The sequence below is a fragment of the Oncorhynchus kisutch genome, linkage group LG30 (genome assembly GCF_002021735.2).
Source record: "Oncorhynchus kisutch isolate 150728-3 linkage group LG30, Okis_V2, whole genome shotgun sequence".
NCBI classification, from domain to species: Eukaryota; Metazoa; Chordata; class Actinopteri; order Salmoniformes; family Salmonidae; genus Oncorhynchus; species Oncorhynchus kisutch.
This window is the reverse complement of record NC_034203.2, coordinates 21,414,478-21,429,340: the sequence shown is the minus strand read 5'-3', so window position 1 is coordinate 21,429,340 and position 14,863 is coordinate 21,414,478. Positions and strand designations below refer to the sequence as shown.

Below are 14,863 nucleotides of genomic sequence, written 5' to 3'. Positions count from 1 at the left end.
GAGGGCTCACCCCCACTTTAAGGGATTACAAATTACAGTGTACAGACAAGGTGCTACTTGCTGTTACTGGGGAGACTACCAAACTAACTTATAAGTGACTCTACATCATCACTTTCTCTTGTTATCAGTGGTTGTGTTGTGTTTCCTTCTCGCTGCCATAAGTGATGTACCTTTGTTGATCTGTGAGACATTCTTAGAAGATAATGTTGCCATGTCTAGATGTGAGAGACTTGGGAACATGAGTTCTCATCTTGATTAGAGTTTAAGCTTTTCGACAACTAACATATATTTTTTCATGTGGAAGAGTGGGTATGGGTGTTTGTCAGTATACCTAGAACAGCATAGAGTAGCTGAGGACTGGACACAAGTGATTCAAATGACCCCTTGCTCAATCCCAAGCCATTTGGCACCAGCCACTGAAGGTAAAATGGATCCCTTAATATCAGCCACAACCACGACATGCTAAACTAAAGAAAGGAAGAAACAGAGGGGAGTTAGGGGAGAGATTATCATTCCCTCCAACCTCTCTCTCACCACAAATGAATGTGCTTTCATCCACTTTCAATTCCCCTTATCAAACGGCAGCAGCAGAGGAAGCCTCCGATACTTAAGGTGACAGTGGCATTAAAGGATGGTCTTCATCTCCTGTCTCACGGGGAAAGTGACATTTAACTATACACCCAGGAACCTGTCACTTGTTTATTGCACAAGACAGTCAGTGGATGAACGTTGAGGAGGGGAGGCCCCTACTGTAAATCAACGTGGCTGTAGACCACTGCATTCTCCCAGACGAGTCACATTAAAAGACAAGTTCCAAGAGGACATCTTGTCAGATATTATGTGACAGGCTTAGAGAGCCAAGAAGGAGTGTCGGCTGTGTCAAACTTTGATTAAAATGAGAGTGGTGGAAAATACTGGCTATCATTTATTTATCTGGCATTTGTGTGAACACAACGTACAGACATGAACATGTGTTCTTAGGAGTAAGGAGACTCAAGGGTTTGTTTTCAAACACATCAGCACAGGCATGTGGTGTTGGATGACTGGGATTGAAGACTGACAGAAATATATTGCTGGGAGAGGACACATGCCCCCAGAGCAATACTGCAAGCTGATTCCAGTGACAAATATGTCCAAATGTGCATCTAGCAATAAGCTGTGGGGTATGAGATGTGACACTCATACTTGCGAGGAAAACAGCAGCCATCTCACCAGCAGGATATGGTCTGTAACTCTACACAGCTGTATCTACACTATTATAAAAAAGGGTTCCAAAAGGGTTATTTTGCTGTCCCCATAGGAGAAACCTTTTTGGTTCCTGGTAGAACCCTTTGGGTTCCAGGTAGTGCTCCCTTGTGTTCCATGTAGAACCCTCTGTTGAAAGGGTTCTACATGGAACACAAAAAGGATTCTACATGGAACACAAAAAGGATTCTACATGGAACACAAAAAGGTTCTATATGGAATACAAAAAGGATTCTACATGGAACACAAAAAGGTTCTACATGGAACACAAAAAGTATTCTACATAGAACACAAAAATAATTCTAAATGGAACCCAAAAATGATTCTCCTATGGGGACAGCCAAAGAACCCTTTTAGGTTCTAGATAGCACCTTTTTTTCTATTTTACTGTTATTTTACCAGGTAAATTGACTGAGAACACATTCTCATTTATAGCAACAACCTGGGGAATAGTTACAGGGGTGATGAATGAGCCAATTGTAAACTGGGGATGATTAGGTGACCGTATGAGGACCAGATTGGGAATTTAGCCAGGACACCGGGGTTAACACCACTACTCTTATGATAAGTGCCATGGGATCTTTAGTGACCACAGAGATTCAGGACACCCGTTTAACATCCCGTCCAAAAGACGGCACCCTACACAGGGCAATGTCCACAATCACTGCCCTGGGGCATTGGGATATTTTTTGTCCAGAGGAAAGAGTGCCTCCTACGTGTCCTCCAACACCACTTCCAGCAGCATCTGGTCTCCCATCTAAGGACCAATCAGGACCAACCCTGCTTAGCTCCAGAACCAAGCCAGCAGTGGGATACAGGGTGGTATGCTGCTGGCTAAGTGTGTACCAGAGACATTTCAAACCGGCTACTTTATATGGGGCCACAAAGCCCCTCAGTCCTTGGTCATGACACGAGTCACAAAGACATCACAGTGCCTGCATGACTGAACTCTTAGTGATTGTTGTTGAACTGCTTTTTTTAAAGACAGCTGTCATGCAATTCAACACAACAGACTGAGCACATGCACTGCAATACAAGCTACGTCATTTTCCAGAACTCATGAATAGCGAGAGTTACACACCCAGGATGGAAAACTAGAACAGTCAGTCAATGGTGACACTATACGGACAGACACTAATTGTCACTCGACTTTAAGGACTTTCAAAGAAGGAAGGGAAACAGGCTTATCAGTTTCAGTAATGAAATTAGGCTTTACTGTTCACAAGTCATAAAGTAGTGACATAAGATGGAAACCCCCTCAGAGTTATCCTCACTTGAATGGTTCAAATAGACATTGGAAACAGGATCAGCTAAAGGCGTCTGCAGGCTTTGCATCCGAAACAGTTTGTGCAAACAGTTTGTGCATATATTATAAAGACATTTTGTGACGTTTTTGTTCGTTTTGTTCTTTAGCAAGGGTTCTTCGGCTGTTCATAAGAACAAAAAAAAATATTGAGGCGTGCAGAATTTCGGTAGCTGAAGTCTACTCCTCATTGGTCAACAGTAGGGATTCTTCAAGTGTTTGTTGTCATTCACAATGATAGATTACTTGTTTTCATGCAAAAAATAGTTCACTTGACAAATACTGCACCAAACATCTTAGCGACTTCTAAATGTCTAAATGAATGACAGATTTTTTGAGTTATCTTAGATTAATTCAGACTAATTTGAGGAAGTGTATACTGGCTATGGCATCTCAAGGTGGACAAACAGTACTATTGCCACTTTTTTTTTCTTTTCAAGCAAAAGTCTTCTAAGGGAGTATGCGAGCACACTTGTTCGGTTCACCTAGTTGAGTTATAGGGACTCACAGAACAGAGTCAGAGAGGGAGAGAGTAGGAGGGGCACAGGGTGCGGTTTTAGACTGACAGCTGACTTGCGATTGGCTAACCTCTCAGCCAATGACTCCAAAGACAAATGAAGTGTCACAGAGAGAGATTAGATAAATAAGTGGAGTGAAGAGTAGGAGGCCTGCTCAGGTTTATTTCAATTTGGCAGAGTCGCCAGAGCGTGGCTGGGACTTCATCCCTAATGACCTAAGGGGGGATGGGAGGGAATGGGAGAGGGCCAGCTCTCTCTGAGTGTGTGTGTGTGTTACCCTAATGGTTGGAGGGGAGGCTGGAACAGAAACAAACAGAAGCTTATGTCCAGCGGATAGAGACCTGCTTTACTTAAACGTGAAGGGTCAATAAATATTTAAAAAACATACATGATCAATTTAATAAAAGTAATAATTGCCTCTACATCTGTGTCTCATGTCTGTTTGCTCTTCTTGGTGAGGTAGCTCTGATAGTAGAAGTTTCTGAAGAGTACGATGAGGCTGAGGGAGTAGGCAAACACCACAGCATTCATGGAGTCTGGGAAGTCGCAGTCAGTGAACAGGTTGTAGCTGGTGTGGATGGTCACTATGAAGAACTGGAGCTGGGGTCACAGAGGGTCAACATAACCAGTGTCAATAAGAAGAAAGCTCAGTTGTGGGCTTCTAGTGTGACCACATTGAAAGTACATAGTTGTAGAGCCCATAAAAACATTGCACGTATTCAGCACTGATGCAGCTTCATACAGTACATGCAGTATGATCATATTGTCTTCACACAACAGTTATTAGCGGGGGTCTTACAGTAAGGCTTCAGGGTTAATAAGGTCAGTGATGATCTCAAAACATGGCTAAAACTATCATTTTGATATCATGGATAGTCAGTCTTTGCATACATAGCTCTTGCTTTGAATATGAGAGTGGTTCCTGTTCTCCAGGCCCATCCCTCAACTTTCACCAAAACACAGGTGGGAAGACAGCTTTGTTATTGTTTCAATTAAGGATTCCAGCTGATAATGCAAAATGTAGATTTCTGCCGAAATAGACATACCCAAAAGTAATGATTTTTTATGAGATGGCCATAAACAATAACTAGTTAATTGCTGCATAGTTCTAGGAAAGTCTGGTTAAACATAGTTATACATTGCTGAAGTGTACTTACTTTTGAGGACACAAGCTCAAGTAAATATTATAAAAATATACAGTACCAGTCAAAAGTTTGGACACACCTACTCATTCAAGTGTTTTTCTTATTTTTCTTATTTTCTACATAAAGTAGTGAAGACATCAAAACTAGGAAATAACACATATGGAATCATGCAGTAATCAAGAAAGTGTTAAAGAAATGAAAATATATTTTTATATTTGAGATCTTCAAAGTAACCACCCTTTGCCTTGATGACAGCTTTGCACACTTTTGGCATTCTCTCAACAAGCTTCATGAGGTAGTCACCTGGAATACATTTCAATTAAAAGGTGTGCCTTGTTAAAAGTTAATTTGTGGAATTTATTTCCTTCTTAAGGCGTTTGACCCAATCATTTGTTTTGTAACAAGGTAGGGGTGGTATACAGAAGATAGCCCTATTTCGTAAAATATCAAGTCCATATTATGGCAAGAACAGATGAAATAAGCAAAGAGAAATGACAGTCCATTTTACTTTAAGACATGAAGGTCAGTTGCAAAAACTATCAAGCAACCAACAAGTGCTCAGCATATGTGGGAACTCCTTCAAGACTGTTGGAAAATAATTCCTAGTGAAGCTGGTTGAGAGAATGCCAAGAGTGTACAAAGCTCATCAAGGCAAAGGGTGGCTACTTTGAAGAATCGAAAATCGAAAATATATTTTCATTTGTCCAAACTTTTCACTGGTACTGTATATTCAACAAGTGGAATTGCTCTTGAAATGACTGAAATGCTTTCTAAATAAATAAATAAAATTAGAAACAACTTACTATGATATTTAATATTTATTTAACTGTAAAATAAATATGATCATATTTAGTGACAGTACAAATGTGACCCCATTTCATGTACAGTAACAGAGCATTGTGAAGTGAAGACAGAGCATTTTCTGCCAAGCCTCCTCTGAGCAACGCCATTCGAATTGCTGCAGACTCGTTACAACTTCAGCTTTACACACAAAGTGATTTTGTCCCTCAGTGACCAAAAGAAAGTGGTCGTGTTTCAATTCTATGGAATATCACAGTGAGATAAAACCACGATACCTGAAATGGCTCTACTCTCCCCTTTAATATGTTGTCTCAGTTGCTCAGAGGGAGAGCAAATCTATTATTTGTCTGGATAAGCCAGAAAATGTGACATGTCACTCCATATGCTAATGTGGGGTATGAAAACGTATACTTCAAGTCAGGCCCTGCTGACAGAGTGGTAGTGGAGACAAGACGGATGGGGCTTTCTGCCAATATAAGGCACTGGACCCTGTGAAGTTCACATAGTGCTTTGCATACCAACATGTCAGTCAGAACCAGCCCAGAACCGGTAATATAGGGGACTTAACATTAAAGGGGTTTTAAAGAACTTTGAGGTTCTTAGGGTAAAATCCCCTACAGGATATAAAGTAAATGTACATTTGTATTATCTATACTCTAGTGAATGTACTGTATGGGTGCTATTTTGGAGGCCATACTGTAGCAGAGGCTCTGCATCAAGGCCACTCTACTCACCAGCTGCAGGGAAGTGAGGTAGCGCTTCCACCACAGATACTGCTGCATGTGAGGCCCCAGCGCTGCCAGCCCATAGTATAGATACATCACCACGTGCACCAATGAGTTGATAAGGCCTATAAGGAAGGCTGGAGGGAGGAGAACACACAATACACAGAGAATGGGCGATTAATTCACTTATCCGTTTATAGCAGTTCTTCATTTATTACAAGGTCAGTTGTTTATAATTTGCTTCTAAAGCTGGGTTCTTTAATTGAATGACAAGGCTTTGATTCATCCTTTATTTTATCTCAAGGCGTAACTAACTATCTGCCCATCTAAGTACATGCAATGTGAAAATAAATAGCCAGGCTGTGTTGACTATCTTTAAACCTAAAGGAGGGCAAATGGTGCACTAAGATGCTTCGCCAGCTGTTTTCTGCAAACTCACCGCCGTTTTAAACAAATTATACAGCATCTTAGTGCCAAAAACTTGTCTTAATCCTGCCGTTCTGTTCCTAGCTGGTCTATTTTGATCAGTCCTTTGACCACTGCAAATGTCTTTTTCAAATAGCAGGGGTGTGGAACAGTTCCCAGGACACTGTAGGTATCACGGCATGTGTTCCAGAGTCATTGAAATGTCAGGTGCATTTCAATGTGTGGGTGTGTGTACTGTATGTCTCCTACAGAACAAGTCCTGTATGAATAGCCTAATCATTATTTCAACCAAGACTGAGCAGGAAGCAGACACAAGAAATAGATTGTGCAGTGCCATACGGTTACATATAGGACATAATTGTCTGGGTCTAGCACCGGGTAAATGAATCACCGTCTCGGCTGTAGTAATGTGACAACCCTTACACTGGCCTCCTGCCACGTATTTGACCCCAGCCCACCAGTTGAAGATCATGGTGCCGTGGTGGTAGACATGCAGGAACGTCAGCTGACTGTTCTTCTTCCTCAGGATGAAGAAAAGCTGGAAGAGACGTATCATATTTCATTTATTTATCAAACCTGACAGATATACAAGAATATGACAAGAAACACAATTAGCTACATGTCTTGATAGAAGAGATGTAATAAGAGCACACCGTTTTTGCTTCAACCTGGGATAGTAGAATCCCTGAAGTGTACTTACAGTGTCACTGAGCTCGATGACTTTGGAGAAGTAGAACCACCAGCAGACCTTGGCCATCTGTTCAGAACACATAGAAGATACATTTCAGCAGTAGGTTAAGATTAGAAATCATTCCCACACAGTATATGTACATTAAGGCAATTGCAAAGCATTGCAGTGGATATGAGTTACCCGCATTGCCAGTGGGCTGGTGTTGTAGTCCACAGGCTGACATAATATACTATAGTTGGCCAACCAGGATGACGCTGTGAACTGAGGAGAGAGTAAAATGCATTAAAATACTATATGCTTACAGGTAGAGAAATAGCTACTCATCATCACTTATTTACACATACACTATATAACAAGGATATAGATAGGTACTGTAATGTGTACAATAGATCCAAAGCACATCCGATATGAGTAAAATAGCTACAAGCTATCCATGCTTTCCACTGTTTCCATACCTCATAGAACATATAGGCAGACAGGCAGACCATAGCAAAGTTGTACATGATGAGCACAGGCTTGAGGTTGACTGGCTGTCTCTGAGCCATCAGCTTGGGGCCCACCCATATGAGGAGCAGGTAGCACAGGAAGATGCAAGTGATTGGCACAGGTGAGTACACCAGCAACCAGCTGTCAGTTCTTTTGTCTGAAAGCACACAGAGACAGCATTACTATAGGATAAGAAAATGGATAGGTGAAGCAATGATTCACGTATGTTGGTCTTGTACTGGTAAATTCAGTCAGCACTGTCTGGTTTTAGAAGCTGGGCACAGTTACCTCCATTATCTAGCACCCCTTGGTAGAACAGTAGGATTTTCTGCCATGTTGTGGCCATCCCTAAACGCTGCAAAAATATGATGAGTTAAATGCATTTTAGCACTTTACATTATATGAAGTAAATATTCACTCTGATGAAGCTATCCAAATAGTTGGTGTGAATTATTTTCTCCTAGAAGTTTACATTTTATAACTCATACAGCAGATTTCAGAAGGATGTCTACGAAAGCGACAGTACTGCCACCTAACGTCAGATTGGTCAATTATGAAAAGGGTCACAATTGCAAAACACGCACAGAAATACTGTATCTGAGGTGTTTTGTTGATAGGCTACTCAAATCAGTCGGCCAGCTGGATAAGCTAAAGCAGGTTTAGCTTCTTGCTTCAGGAGGATTTAGGAAATCCCTTACACAACGGCACAGCATATTGAACCTCGGATAACCTCTTCTGTATTTTAACTCTGTCGCCTACAAGAGTTATTACACTTTTATGATTTTTTTCTCTCTCACAGAAGTGTGTATAGCTCTTTATGAAATAACAAGGTGTTGGCATGAATAGTGGAGATGATGATAATGGTGATGATCAAATGATTAAGGTATTTCCCTTGGTTATACCACTACAGTCTAGACTAGAGGGACATTCATTTTAGAAATTACAAAATAACTATTTATGCTAGGCCTAACTGATTTTGTCATACGAAAGTCATTTATAATAGGCTGTCTATATTCAGGTGCGAGATTAACAGAACTTACTTCGTAGGCTGCACTCATCGACCGGAATGCACAAATTGCAGATCTGATGGTCGCAAACCATCTAACCATGGTTGAATTTGTCCGCCATCCAACGCAGCATTCTCTCTGAGTGTTGATGGCGATATGAGTGAGCTGAATTGTCGTTTACCATCACCCCCCGCGGCAATGAGGTAATCCACCTGCTGTGCATGGTATTTTAGCCTATAGCCGAGCCCTAGGCGATCTATTTCATGCCTTGCCCACTTGTGAGAAGCTATTTAACTTGAATAAATGTATGGTTTCAAAGAATAGTGAATAGATATAGGCCTAGGCCCAAACACAAACAGTAACATTGACCTATTATTCGTTAGGAAATAGCCTATGAGTTTACATAAAGGTGAAACAATATTGACGCTCAGTGCTTGATTTAGACAGGAGCTCACCAGTACTCCGGCACCACAAATGTTCTACTGCTTGAGCTCCTGTTCTTCATAGAATATTAGCTCAAAAGTATTGTGGAGCTCCTGCACCTAAATATAAACAGTACCAGCACCCAACACCAGTACCGGCACCCAACACCAGTACTGGCACCTATTTCAGTCCAAGTCAAACACTTAATGACACTGAGATGTAGCCCTACTGCTCATTAACAATGTATGGCTCACAGGTCAGTAGGAGCAAGGTAGGACTCATTCAACTAATTCAGCTCCTCAACCGCTTCTCTGGCACATCAGTGATAGAGCAACAGAGTTGTTCATCAGCTCAGACGAGTGTCACGCCCTGACCTTAGTTATCTTTGTTTTCTTTATTATTTTGGTTAGGTCAGGGTGTGACGAGGGTGGTTTTTTAGTTTTTGTATTGTCTAGGCGATATTGTATGTCTAGAGGTTTTTGTAAGGTTTATGTATGTCTTTGGTGGCCTGAATTGATTCCCAATCAGAGGCAGCTGTTTATCGTTGTCTCTGATTGGGGACCATATTTAGGCAGCCATATTCCTTAGTTTGTGGGTTCTTATTCTATGTTAAGTTGCCTGTTCTGCACTTCTCATATTAGCTTCACTGTTCATTTAGTTGTTTTGTTTGTTCAGTGTCTTTTCTTTAATAAAGAAGTGTGTACACTTACCACCTTGGTCTCCTCCATATGACGACCGTGACAACTAGATCCAAACTGCATTACGAATTCCCTACTCCTGTCTGCCCCCTCCCCACTGTCTGCCCTGGGTGCTTGTCTTATATCACTTTACTCTATTTAACTCTTATTATTTCTACTTTTTAAGTTTTGCTGATGTATTCATATTCAGTTTCCTCCCTGTATCCAGTCAGTAACTCCAGACCAGTGGTGTAAAGTACTTAAGTAAAAATACTTGGAAGTACGACTTAAGTCATTTGTTTTGGTACTGTATCTGTACTTTACTTTACTATTTATATTTTAAACAACTTTTATTTTTACTTCAACACATTCCTAAAGAAAATGATGTACTTTCTACTCCATACATTTTCCCTGACACCCAAAAGTACACATTTTGAATGCTTAGCAGGACAGGACAATTGTCAAATTCACACACTTATAAAGAGAACATTCCTGGTCATCCCTACTGCCTCTGATCTGGCGGAATCTCTAAACACATGTTTGTTTGTAAATTATGTCTGAGTTGGAGCGTGCCCCTGGCTATACGTAACTTTAAAAAAATTGAAAATGGTGCCGTTTAGTTTGCTTAATACAAGGAATTTGAAATGATTTATACTTTTACTTTTGGTACTTAAGTATACTTTAGCAATTACATTTACTTTTGATACTTAAGTTTTCTTTTTAAACCAAATACGTTTAGACTTTTACTCAAGTAGGATTTTACTGGGTGACTTTTACTTGAGTTATTTTCTGTTAAGGTATCTTTGCTGTTACTCAAGTATGACAATTGGGTACTTTCCCCACCACTGCTCCAGACAAGCAAAATAAACCTACCCTGCCCCACCCTTTATGAACATAGAAACACCACATATTGAAATGATTTTGATAACATTCATACAACAACATAATCATACTTTTAATTGTGAACAACCAGCAACCTGGAACATAAATCTTATGTCGGAGTCCGGAACGTATATATCATGTATATATACACTACCGTTCAAAAGTTTGGGGTCCCTTAGAAATGTCCTTGTTTTCCATGAAAACATACATGAAATGAAAGTTGCAAAATGAATAGGAAATATAGTCAAGATGTTGACAAGTATACCCTGAAGTCCAGCACACTGCCCTGCATGGGTTCGGTGACTGTCAGTCCAACTTTCCTTAGCACAGCATCTATCTACAGACACCTCCGTAGGGTTTGACCTGCAGACTTCATAAACTGCAGAGGAGAGCAGGACCTGTCACCAGACCACATGTAGGGAAGACATACTGTATTTCAAGGGACTAAATAATTCCAGTTTACTGTACAGGTTTGCCTTATCAGACACAATTGACAGGCACAGACAAAATCAAATTTAATTCATACAAAACTATTTATCGGACTGTCAAGTCACTGACACAAGCCACCACCACCACCATGCTAAATAACAATTACTCGTCTCAGAAACGACACAGACAATGTTAATTGGAGTCCTGTTTATCTGCATCTGACCCATGATTGTGGTGGTGCTGATGCTGCTGCTGGTGGTGGTGGTGCGGGTACTGATGATGCTGATGATGTATGTGTGACATGTTACCACCCCCCTCAGACGACATCTGGGGTCCATCACTTGGAACTGGGTTGCTGACGTTATCGACATCAATAGACCTCACTGTCATGCCTGTCTCGTTAACACGCATCTCTGAACTGCTCAGTGTCTCGTTTCTCTGAGTGCTGTTCCACCCAGCTGAGGAGGTTGTGTTGGAGTCCACCTGTAAAAGAGTAGAACAAACTAAAGTTAACAAAATCGGTACAAGCTAAAAATACACCTAAGAGATCCGCAGAGAGATCTCTATTATTTGGTTTACTAATCAGAACCTTTATTACGCTACAAGGCCAAATCATAGAGAGAGAATTACTAGAAAGAGAAGAGTCTGTGGGGTTTCCTGTTCTAGTAATTGTATTTCTATGGAGCACTTCTGCAGACAGTAGTGTTTTCAATTGAGGAGCCAAACTGAAATGAAATGTCTACAGTTCCCTTAATAATTGTGCTTTCACTTACGGTGCAGTTGCCACAGATGTCCTTGTGGTAGGTGGCTCTGACGGCTGCCTCTATGTAGGGGTAGTGGAGGAAGCTGTAGGGTAGGACTATGTGGAACGTCAGTCTCCCACATCTGTCAGAGAGAGGAGGGGTTAGGAGAGAGATACATTACATGGCCACACAAATGAGGTGTCACACCAGTTCTAAAGATCTCTGTAGATAGAAAATGTCTCAATACAACCTGATAGATTCTTCATACCATTAAAGTCAAAGAGCAGTGGTAAGCTTTAGATTAGGGCTGACGGGTTTCCTTCCATCAATACAAGCCCATTCCTTATTCATGAAAGATGTATCATTTTGAGAAACAACATGACAGTATTTTGGCCCTCTTTGATGGCTCTTATCAGTCATATTGAAGTGAAGAAGTTATTCAGTTACTCTTGGAGGACAGTGGAAGTTGAAAAAATGACTTATTTATTGTTTAAGACCCAAAAGAGTGAAATTGTGAAAATGATGATAATGCCCTGTTAGTGTAAGAGCTGTTTAAAAAGACAGACTGAAATGTCAGTATGTTTTGGTGGGATGGTGTTTTGGTCTGTAAATGAGTTAATAGACCAATAAGAAAGAGATTTCCAAATCTCTGCAAGTAACAGTTCGTTTTCAGTTTTCCCCTCCCCACTCAAGACCACTCCCAGACAGTCCTAGCAAAATTCTTCCTGGAGAAATGTATCTTTGCTAAAAAGCTATTTTTTCAAGTTAATATTTTAATGGAAAGCAATCACCATGAGGTAGGTATACTTAATTGTTACCCAGAAATCATTTGATATTGAGAAAAAAACTGCTGCATTGGACCTTTAAGTAAAACCAAGGCATTTCACCATTATCATGGTCCATCAGGGTTTTTGCGCCTCAATTTCTGCATTTTGGTTGGAAAGCGAGGTAATAGCGGCAGTGTTACCTTCCATTATTACCTGTCATATACCAGGAAGTCGTCCTTGTCTCCATCCAAGGCCTCCCAGACGTCGTCCTGTAGCGGGGCCTGTTGGTAGACAGGGATGCCCGGGGGGGCCATCCTCTTCAGCTCCCAGTACATGGCTCTGGACTGGGCCTCCCTCTCGTTCACGATGAGGAACGACACGTCTGTCAGGTTGCTGCGGAGCAGCTTGTCACGCAGGCCTCCTAGTCTACTCAGCAGAAACAGGACAATGGCAGATCAGTCATGACGAGGTGCCACTTGATTGCCACTAGATGGCGTTATTTACTCATTTCCCATTCTTTCATAATTCAGATCATTTCTCTCTACTGTTTGGGAAGGCTGCTCTCAATAAATCTGAAATGGATCACCAGCAGCATTACATCAACAACTTTACATACATTTGTTTGTAAATACATTATTATTACATCTTACTGATTTCTATACCAAATCTTTGCACAGTGGTATAATAACAGTATGTTGCAGTAGGTTTACAGTAATGTTATGCAAGACAGATTCTGAAGACTTCTCTCTTACTTGGAGGCCTGTGTGCGGCAGAAGTGTCAGCTTGCTTTCAGCAGAGCCAGAACAACTACATTTCCCAGCAGCTCCTTCATGGGGGCCCCATGGCCCTTGATCTCCCAGTGCGGTGCAGGCTTGCAGATCTTGGAGGCATCATTGTCCCCTTCTACTAACAGAGGCGATGCGCATAGGAGCCCTGGCAGAGCAGCACACAGCCACAGAGTCAAGAGACCCTGCATCATGTCCTCCAAACCTCACCTAAAAAGAGTTCCAAGAGAGAGGCCGATGTCAGAAGTTCATTTTCAGTTGTGATGGTCATTACAACTCTCCGTATGTATCACTAGCAAGGAACATAGCCATAGTCTCTGCTACATACAGTATGCAAAATATGGACTACTGAATGACATGATACCTGGACTGACCTCTGTCCTCGTTGAGCCTATCTTCTGCTTCACACAACTAAGCAATACAATGTTACGCTGCTGTTTTTAAGCCCTTATCTCAGGTAAGCACTACCCCCAAAACAAACAAAGTAAGCCAGTGTTTACTTTAGGGTAAGAGGGTTGTGAAACCCAACACTAACCTGTCAATTCCAGATATGTTTTCTTCTCTATGAGGCTACATTTTTGGATAATGTAATTAATGGTCAGGAAAATTTGTCAAATGGTATTGTATTCTAATGAATGTTATAGACACCAGATCCAAGGCACTGAATTCCATGCTCATTCCATGCTGATTCCATGCTGATTCCATGCTCATATACTGTGTGATGGCTGACAAATAATGCCAAAACAGGAAAACTATAGAACAAAAAGGGTTGTGTAAATCTTCAAAAACAACATTATCAAACGGATTGTATATATACTCCACAATGCAGAATCATTGATCACAATTTAGCAAGGTTTACCAAGAAGTGGGTCAGGGGTCCAACTGCGTGGGAGTAGAATAAATGCGTGACATACAAACACGTTTATAAGTAGCATGTCTGATTCTGAGAACTCCAAATAACTTCAGCACCAAAGGTCTTTTCATATTTGGAGTAACAAAAATCAGAAACGTCTTTTCTGCACCTCTTTTGGCTCTCAGAATTTTGGAAAAACACTGCAATTGATTTTGACCATAGCAATGCTCTTTCTACCCTGAATGATTAGGTCAAAGTACAGTACAGGCTAAAAGTACATCTACAGGGTGATGGGCATGGCTTTTCAAAGGTCACAACATTCCAGAGGAGCGCTATATTAATACTAATCCAAATATGATAAATATGTCAACAGAATAGTTCCTGTTTCATGAATCAGTTTCATAGTATCTATACTGAACAAAAATATCAATGCAACATGCAGTTACTGATTTACAGTTCATACAAGGAAATCAGTCAATTTAAATAAATTCATTAGGCCCTAATCTATGGATTTCACATAACTGGACAGGAAATCAGCCATGGGTGGGCCTGGGAGGGCATTGGCCCACCCACTTAGGAACCAACCAATCAGAAGTTTTACCCCACAAAAGGTCTTCATTACAGACAGAACTACTTAGTTTCATCAGCTGTCCGGGTGGCTGGTCTCAGACGATTCCGCAGGTGAAGAAGCCGGATGTGGCATCCTGGGCTGGAGGGTTAAATGTGATATGCGGTTGTCAGGACGGGTGGACGTACTGCCAAATTCTCTAAAACGACATTGGAGGCAGCTTACGGTAGAGAAATTAACATTAAATTCTCTGGCAGCAGCTCTGGTGGACATTCCTGCAGTCATCATGCCAATTGGATGCTCCCTCAAAACTTGAGACATATGTGGCGTTGTGTTGTGTGACAAAACTGCACATTTTAGAGTGGCCTTTTAATGTCCCCAGCACAAGG

The 14,863-nt window shown here is 41.1% G+C and overlaps 2 protein-coding genes across 3 annotated transcripts; both read right to left on the bottom strand.

Moving 5' to 3' along the window:
* Window positions 1–3,391: 3,391 nt before the first annotated feature.
* On the bottom strand, window positions 3,392–8,522 carry elovl8a (ELOVL fatty acid elongase 8a). Its single transcript, XM_020467721.2, has 8 exons — window positions 8,381–8,522; window positions 7,629–7,695; window positions 7,310–7,497; window positions 7,035–7,115; window positions 6,864–6,920; window positions 6,587–6,701; window positions 5,747–5,874; window positions 3,392–3,666 (listed from the first exon to the last, which is right to left on the bottom strand). The coding sequence occupies exons 1-8, from the start codon at window positions 8,447–8,449 to the stop codon at window positions 3,499–3,501; spliced, it is 873 nt and encodes a 290-aa protein (XP_020323310.2). The 5' UTR covers window positions 8,450–8,522; the 3' UTR covers window positions 3,392–3,498.
* Window positions 8,523–10,377: 1,855 nt separating this feature from the next.
* On the bottom strand, window positions 10,378–13,516 carry LOC109875332 (selenoprotein Pb-like). Of its 2 annotated transcripts, none has more exons than XM_020467658.2 (5): window positions 13,428–13,516; window positions 13,021–13,263; window positions 12,482–12,694; window positions 11,532–11,643; window positions 10,378–11,241 (listed from the first exon to the last, which is right to left on the bottom strand). In XM_020467658.2, exons 2-5 carry the CDS (start codon window positions 13,245–13,247, stop codon window positions 10,951–10,953), a joined length of 843 nt encoding a protein of 280 aa, XP_020323247.1. In that variant the 5' UTR covers window positions 13,248–13,263; window positions 13,428–13,516; the 3' UTR covers window positions 10,378–10,950. The 2 variants fall into 2 exon arrangements, with proteins under 2 accessions (XP_020323247.1, XP_020323248.1); XM_020467659.2 differs by having other exon boundaries at window positions 13,418–13,478.
* Between the last annotated feature and the right edge of the window lie 1,347 nt (window positions 13,517–14,863).

Coding starts and splice junctions, on each gene's coding strand:
- elovl8a (XM_020467721.2), bottom strand. CDS start 8,449: ATGGTTAGATGGTTTGCGACCATCAGATCTGCAATTTGTGCATTCCGG. Junction 7,696..8,380: donor CGATGAGTGCAGCCTACGAA/GTAAGTTCTGTT, acceptor ATATTTTTGCAG/CGTTTAGGGATGGCCACAAC. Junction 6,702..6,863: donor TCATCGAGCTCAGTGACACT/GTAAGTACACTT, acceptor CGTCTCTTCCAG/CTTTTCTTCATCCTGAGGAA.